The sequence below is a fragment of the Mytilus edulis genome, chromosome 9, assembly GCF_963676685.1.
Source record: "Mytilus edulis chromosome 9, xbMytEdul2.2, whole genome shotgun sequence".
Lineage (NCBI taxonomy): Eukaryota > Metazoa > Mollusca > Bivalvia > Mytilida > Mytilidae > Mytilus > Mytilus edulis.
The window spans coordinates 38,670,812-38,686,858 of record NC_092352.1 but is presented as its reverse complement, the minus strand read 5'-3'; the positions used below and the strand labels follow the sequence as shown (position 1 = coordinate 38,686,858).

Here is a 16,047-nt window from a genome sequence, read left to right as displayed (position 1 = left end):
AGATGAGACAAATAAAAAAAAGATAACTTGTTTAAGGTCTAAGATATTCAAATATCGTGGCTAGATACCAATTCTGACTTTTAGTTGACGATAGAGAGTGTCTTTAGACAGTTTTGGGGAGCTGTCTTGAAGCTCTCGGCTGACTAAGCGCACACTATGTCGCCTCCAATGTGGCTCCAAAGGATTGTACTCTTACATTTTTCAGGATTAAAATTCATCTGTAAGTCATGTTATTTTGTTTTTATTTGGGATTAAGATTATAAGACAATATTGACTGCTGTTCCCTAAAATTTGACCTTTTTAACCAATTATGTCTGCTTGTTTTATTCACCAATCGTTGTCAATATTAAGGAATTTGATGCGACTGTCGTACAAGTGAGAGGTTTAGAGCTAAAAAAAACAGGTTCAATCCACCATTTTCTTCATAAGATTTCTTCATAAGAAAATGCCTGTACCTAGTCAGGAATATGACAGTTGTTATCCATTCGTTTGATGTGTTTGACCTTTTGATTTTGCCTATGATTAGGGACTTTCCGTTTTGAATTTTCCTCGGAGTTCACGGTATTTTTGTGCGCATACTTTTTCCAATTGTACACAATTTGGCCATTATGACAAAAGTTTGTCAGAAATCATATCTGATATTCTTCCTCAGTCATAATAACCTTCCAATCATCATTACCAAACTGAACAAAGAAATAACACGACGGGTGCCGTATACGGTGCAGGAAATGCTTACCCTTCCGGAGCACCGGATTTCACTCCCGGTTTTTAGTGGAGTTCGTGTTGTTTCTTATTTATTATTTATATCTGTTGATGTAGATGTCCTTTGGTTTTGTGAGTCTTTGTTTACTCCTTGGTTTTGATTGTTATTGTCTTTGAAGAGGCAAAACACTTTCTTGAAATTGTTCAATAAATAATTAGAATAATGAAAGGCCTATTAATACTGTTCAATTTGGAAAACCAGAGTCAACTGCTATTTCACAAGATTTCAGGTAGAGTCATGATATACCGCCATCTTGCTTTGTACAGTCGCAGTACACAATCGGTCTAGTTCTTTGTCTAAATTTGCAAATTTGGAGACAGATTTGCAAATAAATAGTAAGGCTGTTCATTTGTATACAGAAAAATTAGTGATTTATTGCATTATATAAAATTTTTAAACAAATACTAAATACTTGTGTTGTTTAGGGTCATTTTTTCAACTTGAACATTTAAGGGGAGATGACTCTTTTCGTAAAATAAATTATTGGAATGATAGGGAAATGTCACTGTTTTACTTGTAGCAAGAAAACAAGTTCGTTAACATACTTTTTGTTCTTGAAGGATATCATAAAACCTATCTACTCATATTTTATTTTAAAATTCTATCTGATAGATTTCTTTTTATGCATAGAAATGTGTTTTTTCGTGAACACTCTATGGACATTTTTGCAATTTTGCACGTATTGTAGCTTGAAAAGTATTGCGGCTACCCTTACATTTTATCATTTATTTGAAAAATAGATAGTAAAATCTTCATTTTGGCAAGGTATAAGAAAATTAGTGTTGTTTTTGTTTTTGTTTTTTTTATAAATATTTTGAGACAGATTTGCATCGCAATCTCCAGATGACGGAAGTAGATGGAATGCTGGGATATTGTTTCTTCCTTTGCCACGTTGGTATGCAGACAGACGTGGAACTGTCAATTTCATCGTTTAAACGTGTTATTTAACAATTGATTTGCATAAACTATAAATCTTCCATACAATTACCTTCTGATCAAGGATTTTATCTCATCCCAGACAAATACTGTTGGGTGAAAAATCAGGTAAAAATGTGTTATTTGACAGTCGCCGGTATCATTTTTGTATATGTATGTAAGCAATTCTCATTTTTTTGTAATTTCCCTTGTCCAGCTAGACTAGTGTACTTCATTTCCTGTTTTCATGGCACAATAATATGACTTTCACATGTGACGCTTACTTAAAATCAGCAGCAATCCCAGGATTTTCTAAACATGCTATAAAGGGCCTTATTCCTTGTAGTTCCAAGTGTAGCTACATCTCCTGTAACAGTCCTGTTAAGTGTAACAGAGTGAAGTTCTTTCAATTTTACTAATAATTACATGTAGATCTAAACCTGTAATGTTTGAAATTTTGATAAAACTACAAAATAACAGATTTTCTAATTTGCTATATTTTTGTATTTAAATGAATGATTTATAAATTACTCACTTCAGTAAATCCACTATCTGTTAATGACAGCATAGCTGCGGAACCCTAGCTCAGTGCTGATGAGCAAGTATAAGAATTTGATTGGGTGAATAATTCGTTCTCTATGATGTAGCATCATATTTTTTCAACCACTCTTTAAACGTGGAAAGTGACAATGCCCCTAAACACACTATTATTCACTAAAACTAAAAGTTTTTGAGGGAAATGCAACAAACTTGTAAATGTCTATTGGGAAAGATATTTACAAATTAACATTAATATTGTACACATGTAATTTTTATTTACAGATCCAAAACATGAGGGTAAAAGAAATAGACAAAACAGCCAATGTGGCTTGGTCACCAGAGAAGCAGTTTCCAGTTTATGTTGTTGCAGGTACAGCTGCACAACAGCTGGATGCAACATTTAGGTATTAATCTGTATAATTAGACCAATTTAGACCCATTTTTAGAAATGAATAAATATGAAATCGGCTATTTTTTTTAACCTCAATCCTTCAGTTAGTTCATCAGTCATCTTTGGTTTTTCGATGTTTAGATCAAATATGTTCAAAGTAAAATGTACCTAAAAAAAATTGAAGCATATATTGTAGTACACAAAATCTTCTAGTGAGAATCCTGAAATGTCTTTTCAGTAAGAAAATTTTAAAGCACTTGGTGAAATTACAAAAGTTTTCAACGTCTATATGTATCTCTATTTTACACATCTATAAATTTATATCTATAATCTACAAATACATGATGCTCAGTAATATATACTCACATTAACTTATGTCTGTTATAAGTTCAACTACATTTGAGGTTGTGTTACATGTAAAGTGTGCTACTGTAGGAAATGAATAATCATGAAAACCTTTTGTACTGAAAGGTCTTTTGATAAGAATCAGAACTTTAGGAACAGGAGCCAGCATTTGGCATCCACTGCTTCAAATTCAGTTGACCAAATAGAGTGTTATATATTTTACTCCAGCTTTTTGAGTTTTTCAGAAAGTGCAATTGTTTGGAATGAAAATTACTCATTTTTAATAAATTGTGTGTTTGTTAACACTTTTCTCTTAAGTGTACAAAGAAAAGTTTGCCACTTTGATAGCAATGATTTTATGTCTACTTTTATTGCAGTACTACAGCAGCCTTAGAAATCTATCATTTGGACTTGTCAGATTCGTCACTCCATATGCCATTAGTGGCCAGTATACCATCAGAACATAGGTAAATATGTGTTGCCTTAAAATATTTACAGCCCACAGTCAAGATTTTTTTTAAATGTGAAATTCAGATGACATCTTTTCGGATAATAGAAGTCCCTTGAAACTGTGAAAACAATGAACTGTCATGAAGTCAAAACTACATAAAACACAAATTAAAAGAAAAAAAGGAAACAACCTCTAATTGCTGTCTTTTTGCTGATTAGATTGTGATTATCCATAACAGCCATAGTCATGGATAAGTACCAACTTGTGAAACACTTCCTATACCTTCAGCTTTAAGGTTACTGGTAACAAACAAAATTTAAGAATGAATTATCTTTTTAAGTGATGATAACCTTTTCCTGATCATAAAGTTCCATAAAGTTGTATAGAGTAATTGGATGTCAAATACTGTGGATTCATTTATTTTTGTGTGTATCAATTTTTCGTGGATTGAGCGAAACATGCATTTTTAGGAATATTTATTTTTCCTGGTTTTGCCTATCTGTGCATACAAAAAAACATTGAATATTTGTTATTCATTGAACATTTGAATTCATGGTTCAGATGTACACACGAACCCAAGAAAATTGGTATCCAACGAATAATAATGAATCCCCAGTAGCTGTTTTTTAAATGATTATTTATTTATCATAGATTCCATAAAGTAGTATGGGGTTCCCATGGAATGTCTGATGGATCGTCCGGAGTGATTGTAGCAGGTGCTGATAATGGCAACCTATTTTGTTATGATGGAGCCAGCATGATCAAAGGATCGGACAAATTATTATTCAAACAAGACAAGCATGTCGGAGCTGTCAAAGCATTAGACTTTAACAATTTTCAGGTATAATCATGAATACAAGGCAATGACAGGGTATAAAGCAGTGAGGCAGCAACCCAACAACTCAGAAACTAAAATACATTTAACGGTCAATATATTGAAGTCATCAAAAAGAAAAATGTCAAGGTCTTAAAGTGAAGTCTAAGAAACTTTTTTTTAATGAAACCAAAGATCTTCTTAAAAATAAATCATTATTTTGGAAGTTCATCATTTTGGGCAAGTTATTGTTATTGCGAAAAAGCATGGTTAGCATAGTGGAATCAAATCACAGTGGCATTATACACTCTATATCATAAAAGGCAATAAACAATTTTTATTATCCAAAGACAATGTTCACTAATTATTAAGAAATGCATTATACACTTTTCATCACATACAAGTAGGACAAAACACATATATGTCCCTTTTCACAAATCACAATTTATATACAAAATTAAGCTAGGTAAATCTTTAACATTGAAAAAAAAAAAACCAGCATTAAATACTCAATTAGATCAATATATACAGAAAGTTATAACTTCTATTCTTCAAGAATCAGTTCCAGATTATGTGCCATATACTGTAAATTCAAAAATTATTGCAAGCATGACTAAAATGCTATTTTAATTATTGCAATATTGAGAAAAATCCTGTTTAATTCATATAAAAAATTCCAGATGCCAGTTTGAACTTTTGAGATTATGACCCTGCATTTTTCGCAATAGTTAAAACATAGCAATAATTTCTGAATTTACAGTAGTTAAAATAGTCTATTTTATTTAAGTTAGAATTTAAGTTTGTTTTAATCAATTCTAGTACTGTATCTTTAATTCATGTTTGAAAATAATTTTACACATGATTTTTATTTTACAGAGCAATCAATTCTAGTACTGTATCTTTAATTCATGTTTGAAAATAATTTTACACATGATTTTTATTTTACAGAGTAATTTACTTGCTTCTGGAGCATCTGAATCTGAGATATTTATTTGGGATCTTAATAAATCAGAAAGTCCAATGACACCTGGAGCTAAGTCACAGGTAATAGTGTTGCACAGTGATCATTTTAAAGCATATATTTTTTTTACAATAGGAAATACTTTACATATACTAATAAATTAAACCTTATTATTATAGACGTCCATCGTCGTTCAAATTAGTGCAACTTCTCAGCACTGAAAATGTAAAAGATTTGCGTAATTTGTGTAAATTCTTGTTTAATGCACTTAATCATAGGACCAAACTGTTATTGGTCAATACTTGATATTTATTTGTTTCTCTGATGTATTATGTCATGTTGTGTTATAGAAATGTATTTGTATTTATTGCACTGATAAGCATAATGTGCTTAAAGTAATAAAGAATTGAATTGAATTGAATAAAGATAAAGGCAATAGTATTATACTGCTGTTCAATAGTCATAAATTGATTTAACTGAAACCAATCTGGTTCACAAACCACCTGCTGGAAACACATCAATTATATGAGGAAACAAATCGAAATAACAGAAACACTGAACTGCTACAAAAACAAACATAAACATACATATAAAAGGACTATGTGATAACAACTGCCATATTCCTGATTTGGTTTAGGAGATTTTAAGAACAAAATGGTTGATTGAACCTGGTTTTGTAAGATATATTTAGATTTTTTTGTTATTGAAGGTGTGGCAACACAAAATTTCCTTACAAGACAATATAAAAGTTACCTTTGTTTTCTGAATCTTTCAAGTTTTCATCCACAATTTGGAGATAAATGTCATATTTCATTGAAAGTTGTACTGTACTCTTTTACATAGAATGAAAAAAAATGCCGAAATCATAAAACAACAGCTTCCTCTTACAAAGACCATTAATTTATGTGAAAGGTATTCAATTGTTAAAATGCAAAAGAAAAGGATGAGCTGCACAAAGAGGAAAAACTAATTGAGAACTTCAATTTCAGAACAATCAAATTAGATCGGTTAACATTTACAGTGATTGTTACTGAAAATGGTTTTATAAGTGTTTGCTTCATTTTGGTTGTAGCACCATGTGAATGATTTAAAATTGAAGCAAAACATAAATTTTGTATACCTTTCTTCTATATATTTATAGCCACCGGAAGAAGTTTCTTGTGTGTGTTGGAACAAACAAGTACAGCATATATTAGCATCAACATTTGGTTCTCGTTGTGTTGTGTGGGATCTGCGTAAAAATGAACCAATCATCAAAGTCAGTGACAGCATGTCCAGAGTAAGTAAAATGACTTTTGAACATTAAATTGAAAATTTTGAAAAAAATCTTAATTCCTATTGGTTGAAATATGTCCTGGGATGGGACATTTAATATTAATTCAAAGAAGTCCTTGGTTTGGACATTTGATATTAAAATTAAAGGAATACATCAAAATTTCTTCTATTTTCATGTTTACCTACAGAAATGTTACTAAACACCTATTTGTAAATAACACAGGATTTAAATAATCAATTATTTTAATAACACAGGATTTATAAAATCAATTTTCTGTAAATATATTAAGCTTTCATGACAAATGAAATCAGTATACTTAAGCTGATTCAAGCTGTTAAATCAATACAAAAATGTTTTTAATCATTTGTATTTATATTTATAAAAAAGCTGTAGGTAATATGTCAGTCGGCAAACTATCAACAGCTTAGACAATGAGAAACATGTAGAGGTTTTTAGTGATATAGCTAAAGTATAAAGTCTAATCAAAAGAAGCTGTTAATGTATTAACCAAGGCTAGCAGAAAACTTCTTCGCGCACAAATTAAAAACATATTAATTTATTTAACTAAATTCAATTATACCAAAGACAAGCTTCTATATTTTGGATGCAAATAAACATGTAAGAGTTTAAAAAAAATTAAGGAGGCTCGAGGGTATAAAAATTTCAGAAAAAAATTAAACATTTGGTTTTCATTACAAATTTAATTTGTTACCTTTTGTAGTTGTTACTTTATCATATGGTACAAAAATCATTCAAAACAATCACTTCGTGTTGGCCCCAGATGACTTTTAAAATGTAGAGATCATTGAAAAAGTTCCAAATTATCTCCCTTTGGTGGAAAAATGCCATTTTTTGGCTTTAAAGTTGAAATATCTTTTTTAATTCATCAGTGACCTATATTTTTTAATATAATTTCCATATAAGCTGTACTTAAACTAAATTATTGTAAAATTTGAGCGATTTCTGTTATAAATTTCTTTTTTTATTTCGATATTACCTTTATTTCTCCTATTACTTCAACAGAAAAAACCCACCTTTACAAAAATGTATGCTTCTTTCGAAGGCGGATTGTGAGCGCAAATGAACGTTGACCCCACTTTTTTATTTTATTTTTAGCTCACCTGGCCAAAAGGCCAAGTGAGCTTTTCTCATCACTTGGCGTCCTCGTCCATCGTCGTCGTCCTGCGTTAACTTTTACAAAAATCTTCTCCTCTGAAACTACTGGGTCAAATTTAACCAAACTTGGCCACAATCATCATTGGGGTATCTAGTTTAAAAAATGTGTCCGGTGACCCGGCCAACCAACCAAGATGGCCGCCATGGCTAAAAATAGAACATAGGGGTAAAATGCAGTTTTTGGCTTATAACTCAAAAACGAAAGCATTTAGAGCAAATCTGACAGGGGTAATATTGTTCATCAGGTCAAGATCTATCTGCCCTGAAATTTTCAGATGAATCGGATATTTCGTTGTTCGGTTGCTGCCCCTGAATTGGTAATTTTAAGGAAATTTTGCTGTTTTTGGTTATTATCTTGAATATTATTATAGATAGAGATAAACTGTACACAGCAATAATGTTCAGCAAAGTAAGATCTACAAATAAGTCAACATGACCAAAATGGTCAGTTGACCGTTTTAGGAGTTATTGCCCTTTATAGTAAATTTTTAACCATTTTTCGTAAATCTTAGTAATCTTTTAGAAAAATCTTCTCCTCTGAAACTGCTGGGCCAAATTTAACCAAACTTGGCCATAATCATCACTGGGGTATCTAGTTAAAAAAATGTGTCCGGTAACTCGGCCAAGTAAGATCTACAAACACATCACCATCACCAAAACACAATTTTGTCATGAATCTACTGTGTCCATTGTTTAATATTCACATAGACCAAGGTGAGCGACACAGGCTCTTTAGAGCCTCTAGTTCTATTAACTATAAGATAAAGTTTATTTATAGAAAAATATAGACAAATCCTATATAAATGATTTAGACCCGCGAACCCCCTTAAGTACTTAATCTTTTCCTTTTTATACTGCAACCACTTTGATTTCATCTTCACAAAATTCAACAAATGTCCTCTGACTATTTATGCCCCACCTACGAAAGTAGAGGGGCATTATGTTTTCTGGTCTGTGCGTCCTTCTGTCTGTACGTTCGTCCGTCCGTTTGTCCCACTTCAGGTTAAAGTTTGTGGTCAAGGTAGTTTTTGATGAAGCTGAAGTCCAATCAACTTGAAACTTAGTACACATGTTCCTTATGATATGATCTTTCTTATTTTAAAACAAAATAAGACTCTTGACCCCATTTTCAAGGTCCACTGAACATAGAAATTAAAAGTGTGAGTTTCAGGTTAAAGTTTTTGGTCAAGGTAGTTTTTGATGAAGCTGAAGTCCAATCAACTTGAAACTTAGTACACATGTTCCTTATGATATGATCTTTCTTATTTTAAAACCAAATTAGACTTTTGACCCCATTTTCATGGTCCACTGAACATAGAAATTAAAAGTGTGAGTTTCAGGTTCAAGTTTTTGGTCAAGGTAGTTGTTGATGAAGTTAAAGTCCAATCAACTTGAAACTTAGTACACATGTTCCCTTTTGGTTGATCTTTTTACTTTTAAGGCCAAATTAGATTTTTTACCCAATTTCACGGTCCATTGAACACGGGAAATGATAATGTGAGTGGGGCATCCGTGTACTTTGGACACATTCTTGTTTGTAATGTCTTGGTTTTTAGTTTATGATTGTAGAGACACCTAGTGTTGATATCGCTGCGATATAGCCTTTTTGTGTATTCATTATTGACAAAAGTATTTTATTTTCCAGATTAAGTGTAGTAAAGTAGCTTGGCATCCAGATGTCCCCACACAGATGTGTCTATCTTCAGAAGATGATCACACACCAGTCATACAAATGTGGGATCTCAGATATGCTACATCACCAGTTAAAACATTCGAAAATCATCAAAGGTAAAATTATTGTAAACAGTAATCCATAGATCATGCAAAAAAGGGGTGTATTTGGGGGCTTATTAAAACAAAAATAAAAAAATAAATAACATAAAGACTTAAGAAATTATAAATGTTAGCAGAGGCATTGAAGCATGATTTCACTGTCGTGGTCAGTTTTCAGCAAAAACTCTTTTCAATAATAATTTTGATTAATCAAGATGGAAGAAAACATAACTCTAAATGTTATGATACTGATGAAAAGACTTATTTCCTATTTCAATAAATTAAACAGAGTCCATCTTAAGTTTTGAACTGTATGGAGGCAATTGTAGAAACTAAATCATGACAGAAATAAAAGGGAAAGAATCAAAAGATATTGTTACATGGCAGCTTTCTTAATAAAAGTTACGTATTTTCCACTAAGAAAATTAATTGAGATTTTATTTTCCACTAAAAAATTAATTGACATTAGGGAATACCGTAGTATCTAAGTTATAAGTTGCCTATCATGAAGTATAAATATTATTCCAGAGGTGTTTTAGACATTGCTTGGTGTCCACAGGATTCAGATTTATTACTAAGTTGTGGTAAAGACAACAGAATACTCTGCTGGAATCCAAACTCTGATGTCCCTGGAGGTGAAGTAAGTATATCTATATCCCATTACATTCTGCATCCTCCCATTAGACATGTTGTGATTTCAGAAAAACCATACATCTATTATACAGTTATTTTCAGTTGCATTTGCTCAACTGATGATTTCATTGTGTTATACACAAACGCAAAAAAGTCAAGATTTTAGTGTTTAGCCATAAAGAAGGAATTAACTATAACAGTTCTCATTATAATTTATAATGCTTTCATTTGGGTTATTATGTTGAATTCCAATAGTCATTTTTTTAAATTCATAGTCTAAACTTCTTTTTCCTTTTGTAGGTAATATATGAATTACCAACTAGTACACAATGGTGTTTTGATGTCCAATGGTGTCCCAGAAATCCTGGTGTTATATCTAGTTCTTCTTTTGATGGACATGTTTCTGTGTACTCCTTAATGGGAGGTGGTCATCCTATACATATAGCTGATAAGGTAATTATCAATTAAGAAATAAAAAAACATGTTGTATTATTATGACATTATATGAATAGACACTGGAAACTAGAAAATCGCATACAATAGAAATTTCATCAAAGGTTGCAGGGAGTTTTGACTGCAACCAATGAAAATTTTTACCTTGTGTCTCTGAAATTCTATCTGAATCCGCCAAGGGTGGAGAGGAGGGAGGTGGATTGTAACCCTTGGCTAGCGAAGATAGGGTGTTGTCAGTGCATAACTTTTGTATTGTAGCACTTAGATTGGCAAAACTTGTATTACATTTTCAGGTTTCTGTTTACATGTATGTAGTTAAGTTTTAAGCATCAAGGTAACATGATGCTATATTGCTTGAATGTGATGCTATCTTAAACTATTTTGTTAAAGATTGTGATATGGTAAAAAATATGGACTTCAAAATTCCCTGATAACCATGATGCTAAATAAAACATGTAGGGGAGAACACTGTCTATAAAGATGAGTTCACATCTACTTGAAGGTTAGAACCATGTAATGATGTTAATTATGATGTGAACTTTTAGAATGACATGCCCAATTATGGTATTGACACTGAACATAGAAATCTGATAAACCAACTTGCATGTTCAAGTTCAATTTTTTGTTACAACAAAATAACATCAAATTCAAACATACAAATATGATATGAATTTAAAAAAAAAAGGTAATGCAAAATTACAGTTTTTACTCTTAACATGAAATGTTATAGTGTGAATGGGGCATGGGTTTCTATGGACACATATACTTGCCAACCTTTGACAATGGGAAATCATGTCATGTCATGTCATGACATGACATGACATGACATGTCAAAAAGCGTGTAAAAACGTGTGACATAGATGCGGACTTTTTAATATGAATGTGGTAATTTTCATAATTTCACATACAAATTTGTTAATATAAAAAAACAATATATATTCTACTGTAAACTTTTATTGTATTAAACAGTGGTCTGTTGTGTTGCTTTTAAAGGCACATATTGAAAACAACTGCCAGTTTCATGTTTAGTTTAATACATTTATTTGATAACAGCACGCAATATGAATATAAATGTAACATAGTCAAGTTCTGATCAGAATTCAGTGTCAATTTCTTTATAATTGAAAATGCTCTCCCACAGTAGGAATTAATATTTGACTGCATTAGCTTCATCAAGATTTAAAAGAATGTCATAATGTTGTTTTTTTGGCAATGTAAAATGTCTTCTATTATCTCTGCCACTGCTCCCATTGCTATTGACGGGTCAAAACTGGGTAGTTCATCATTAGATAGCTGGTACTATGAGAGCTGATCCAACAGTTCTGTGATATTTCATCCCCATGGCCTGTAGAAATCTGTTGACTAGATTTGAAACTGAAATTGAAAAAGAAAAACGTTTTATAAATTTGATTTCCATTAAATAAACATGTTAAATACTTATTCAAATAGCTACATTGTATTTCTCCTCTCACATATATTATTTTTTAGCTCACCTGGCCCAAAGGGCCAAGTGAGCTTTTCCCATCACTTTGCGTCCGTCATCGTTAACTTTTACAAAAATCTTCTCCTCTGAAACTACTGGGCCAAATTAAACCAAACTTGGCCACAATCATCATTAGGGTATCTAGTTTAAAAAATGTGTCCGGTGACCCGGCCAACCAACCAAGATGGCCGCCATGGCTAAAAATAGAACATAGGGGTAAAATGCAGTTTTTGGCTTATAACTCAAAAACCAAAGCATTTAGAGCAAATCTGACATGGGGGTAAAATTGTTTATCAGGTCAAGATATATCTGCTGTGAAATTTTCAGATGAATCGGACAACCTGTTGTTGGGTTGCTGCCCCTAAAATGATAATTTTAAGGAAATTTTGCTGTTTTTTGTTATCTTGAATATTATTATAGATAAGAGATAAACTGTAAACAGCAATAATGTTCAGCAAAGTAAGATTTACAAATAAGTCAACATGACCGAAATGGTCAATTGACCCCTTTAGGAGTTATTGCCCTTTATAGTCAATTTTTAACCATTTTTCGTAAATCTTAATATCTTTTACAAAAATCTTCTCCTCTGAAACTGCTGGGTCAAATTAATCCAAACTTGGCCACAATCATCATTGGGGTATTTAGTTTTAAAAATGTGTGGTGTGACCCTGCCAACCAACCAAGATGGCCACCATGGCTATAAATAGAACATATGGGTAAAATGTAGTTTTTGGCTTATAACTCAAAAACCAAAGCATTTAGAGCAAATCTGACAGTAATAAAATTGTTTATCAGGTCAACATCAATCTGCCTTGTAATTTTCAGATGAATCAGAAAACCCGTTGTTGGGTTGCTGCCACTGAATCGGTAATTTTAAGGAAATTTTGCTGTTTTTGGTTATTATCTTGAATATTATTATAGATAGAGATAAACTGTAAACAGTAATAATGTTCAGCAAAGTAAGATTTACAAATAAGTCAACATGACCGAAATGGTCAGTTGACCCCTTTAGGAGTTATTGCCCTTTATAGTCAATTTTTAACCATTTTTCATAAATCATAGTTATCTTTTACAAAAATCTTCTCCTTTGAAACTACTGTGCCAAATTAATCCAAACTTGGCCACAATCATCTTAAGGGTATTTAGTTAAAAAAAATGTGTCCGATGACCCGTCCATCAAATCAAGATGGCCGCCATGGTTAAAAATAGAACATAGGGGTAAAATGCAGTTTTTGGCTTATAACTCAAAAACCAAAGCATTTAGAGCAAATCTGACAGGTAAAATTGTTTATCAGGTCAAGATCTATCTGCCCTGATATTTTCAGATTAATCGGACAACCTGTTGTTGGGTTGCTGCCCCTGAATCGGTAATTTTAAGGAAATTTTGCTGTTTTGGGTTATTATCTTGAATATTATTATAGATAGAGATAAACTGTTAACAGTAATAATGTTCAGAAAAGTAAGATTAACAAATAAGTCAACATGACCGAAATGGTCAATTGACCCCCTAAGGAGTTATTGTCCTTTATAGTCAATTTTTAACAATTTTCATAAAATTTGTAAATTTTTATTAACATTTTCCACTGAAACTACTGGGCCAAGTTCATTATAGATAGAGATAATTGTAAGCAGCAAGACTGTTTAGTAAAGTAAGATGTACAAACATATCACCATCACCAAAACACAATTTTGTCACGAATCCATCTGCTTCCTTTGTTTAATATTCACATAGACCATGGTGAGCGACACAGGCTCTTTAGAGCCTCTAGTTATTATTGCAACATAGAATGTACAATGCGTTACTTGTCACTCGATCATTTAAACTCGAACTCCAAAAATATATAATTTATAAATCTTGAATCTTGGTACGTTCACATCGTTTTGGCTCAACTATCGGCGCTTTAGACAACGGTACAGGCCCTAAAAGCGACCTCTTTCTGTGCACATTTCCCTTTTAAAGTGAATTTGAAAGAAAGCCACAAAATCGTTAAAAAACTAATCACAAACTACTTACCTTTTACTGTTTGTCCATATATAGAATAATAAACAATATGGCAGCCAAACAATTATTTCGAATTTTTCGGTATTTATCGCAGAATAAGAAAAGAAAAAAACGAGAATAGCGATATCACTAACGACCAAAAAATGAAAAGAACGAAAAAGTGTGTAATTGCGTGTATAGTGTTGAAAAGCGTGTACACGCCATGTGACAAAATCCTCGCGTGTAAAATGTTGAAACAGCGTGTATTACACGCGAATATCATGTCATTTGACACATATTCTTCTTTTTTTTCTTTTTTTTTAATTTTGATCATTTGATGTTATTGGTTATAAATTGCAATCACTTCAGATTTTTTCTCAAGGAATTATGACTTTTTCTCCTATAAATGTTTAACTAGTCACATCTTGTGCTTCTGTTTGCATGCTGGTAATATGTAAAATGCTCCAATCATGCATGATCATCATAGGTAATCAAGGTCATTAAACACCTAGTAGTATATGTAATATTTTGTAGTAAATTAAAAAAGAGTACGAACTAAGATATTTAAATTATTTCTTTCAATGTATTTATGTGCTATAAACTTCAAATAAGTTTACTGATCATGCCGATATTCATTGTTTAAATACAAACTGAAGCCCTTTAAATTTGAATGGTTTAAATTCTACATAGATTACACAAAGGTCATGAAATAGGACCTTTAAATAACATGGTGTAAATGATAAGATATCTAAGGAATCGTGGCATTTATGTTATATAAGATAAATGTAGTATGGAAGGACAAGGTGTAAAGAATGGATATTATGAACATTGTCCGGTATTTCAAACTTATCATGGGGTAGGTTGTTAAAAAAAATGTTTTTATATGTCCAGATTTTTTTGCTCCATATATGGTTGTTGTAATTAGCAAGTGACCTTGTAAACTAGACCAATTTCATCTCTTTCTTTTAATAAAGGTTTAGAATGAAGTTATTGATTTAGGCTCTATGATACTTCAACAAATATTTTGATGGCATTTCTCAGTCGGAATTCTTTTTGATTTTCATGGTTTGAGGTTTTAGAGGCCTGAATTACACTTTAGTCTTAACTTAACATCTTATCTTTTTTCAACCATTTTTATGATGATTATTTTTCATTTTATCTTTTGAATATAAAATATGTCAATGAATTTAATACATATCTCCATATCAGAAAACTAAAAAGGACATTATGTAAAGTTTAATTTCAAAATATAGTAAATGATGGATATATGGAGAAGACTTTATAAGTATGTTTTACTTGTGTCTGATCCTTTTTGCTGTGAGCAAATGCATTGTGTTTAAACTAAAGTAAAAGATGATTAAAATAATGTAGTTTTTATTTACAGGTAGCAGATTCGTTCCAGAGTAATGATCCATTTGCCCAGGCTGCTGCAGCACATCAAGTACAACAGACACAGAATGTTATGCCCCTTCAGAAACCTCCAAAATGGCTCAGAAAGCCTGTTGGTGCATCATTTGGTGTAAGTTATGTTTTATTTTTTCCTCAATTTTTGTTTTCTACATCTGATTGATTGATTGTTGTTTATTTTACATCCGGTGGCAAATGTTTCATGCATGTTCAGGACAAGTCTACATCTGTAAAGTGTAATTATAAACAAATTACAGAGGCATCTTATTTTACTCGCTTTGCCTAAAATAGATAAATAGACCGAAAAATATTTTTGGAAATTTTTCTTTCCTTTTTTTTTTTTTTTTTTTGTATAGGCAAAAGGGTTATTACCTGATTTTTTTCATTTCAGTTTGGTGGTAAACTTGTCAGTTTTGATAGTTCCAGTAGCACAACACAACAGCCCTCACCAAAGAATGTGTATGTTAGCCAGGTGGTGACAGAGACAGAACTATTAAACAGTTCTTCACAATTAGAGCAAGCTTTAGTCAATGGACAGTATGTAGAATTCTGTGCCATGAAATCTGCTAATAGTTCTGATGAGATCCAGGAAAATATATGGAACTTCCTCAGGGTAAGTTGTGATAGGACATTTTGAATTTATTTGTATGGCAAAAATTATACAACTTTTCTCTTCTATAATGTC

At 31.7% G+C, this 16,047-nt stretch overlaps 1 protein-coding gene across 4 annotated transcripts in view; it reads left to right on the top strand.

Annotated features, from left to right (window-relative positions):
* Nucleotides 1–1,597: 1,597 nt before the first annotated feature.
* The window catches only part of LOC139488364 (protein transport protein Sec31A-like), a 34,501-nt gene continuing 20,051 nt past the window's right edge, over nt 1,598–16,047 (top strand). For all 4 annotated transcript variants that reach the window (XM_071273897.1, XM_071273896.1, XM_071273895.1 and 1 more), the window contains exons 1-11: nt 1,598–1,807; nt 2,501–2,622; nt 3,332–3,421; nt 4,057–4,246; nt 5,168–5,263; nt 6,322–6,459; nt 9,278–9,420; nt 9,934–10,045; nt 10,339–10,491; nt 15,340–15,474; nt 15,754–15,975. In XM_071273897.1, the coding sequence (XP_071129998.1) occupies nt 2,510–2,622; nt 3,332–3,421; nt 4,057–4,246; nt 5,168–5,263; nt 6,322–6,459; nt 9,278–9,420; nt 9,934–10,045; nt 10,339–10,491; nt 15,340–15,474; nt 15,754–15,975 (1,392 nt within the window). In that variant the 5' untranslated portion in view covers nt 1,598–1,807; nt 2,501–2,509. The remainder of the gene's footprint in view (nt 1,808–2,500; nt 2,623–3,331; nt 3,422–4,056; nt 4,247–5,167; nt 5,264–6,321; nt 6,460–9,277; nt 9,421–9,933; nt 10,046–10,338; nt 10,492–15,339; nt 15,475–15,753; nt 15,976–16,047) is intronic.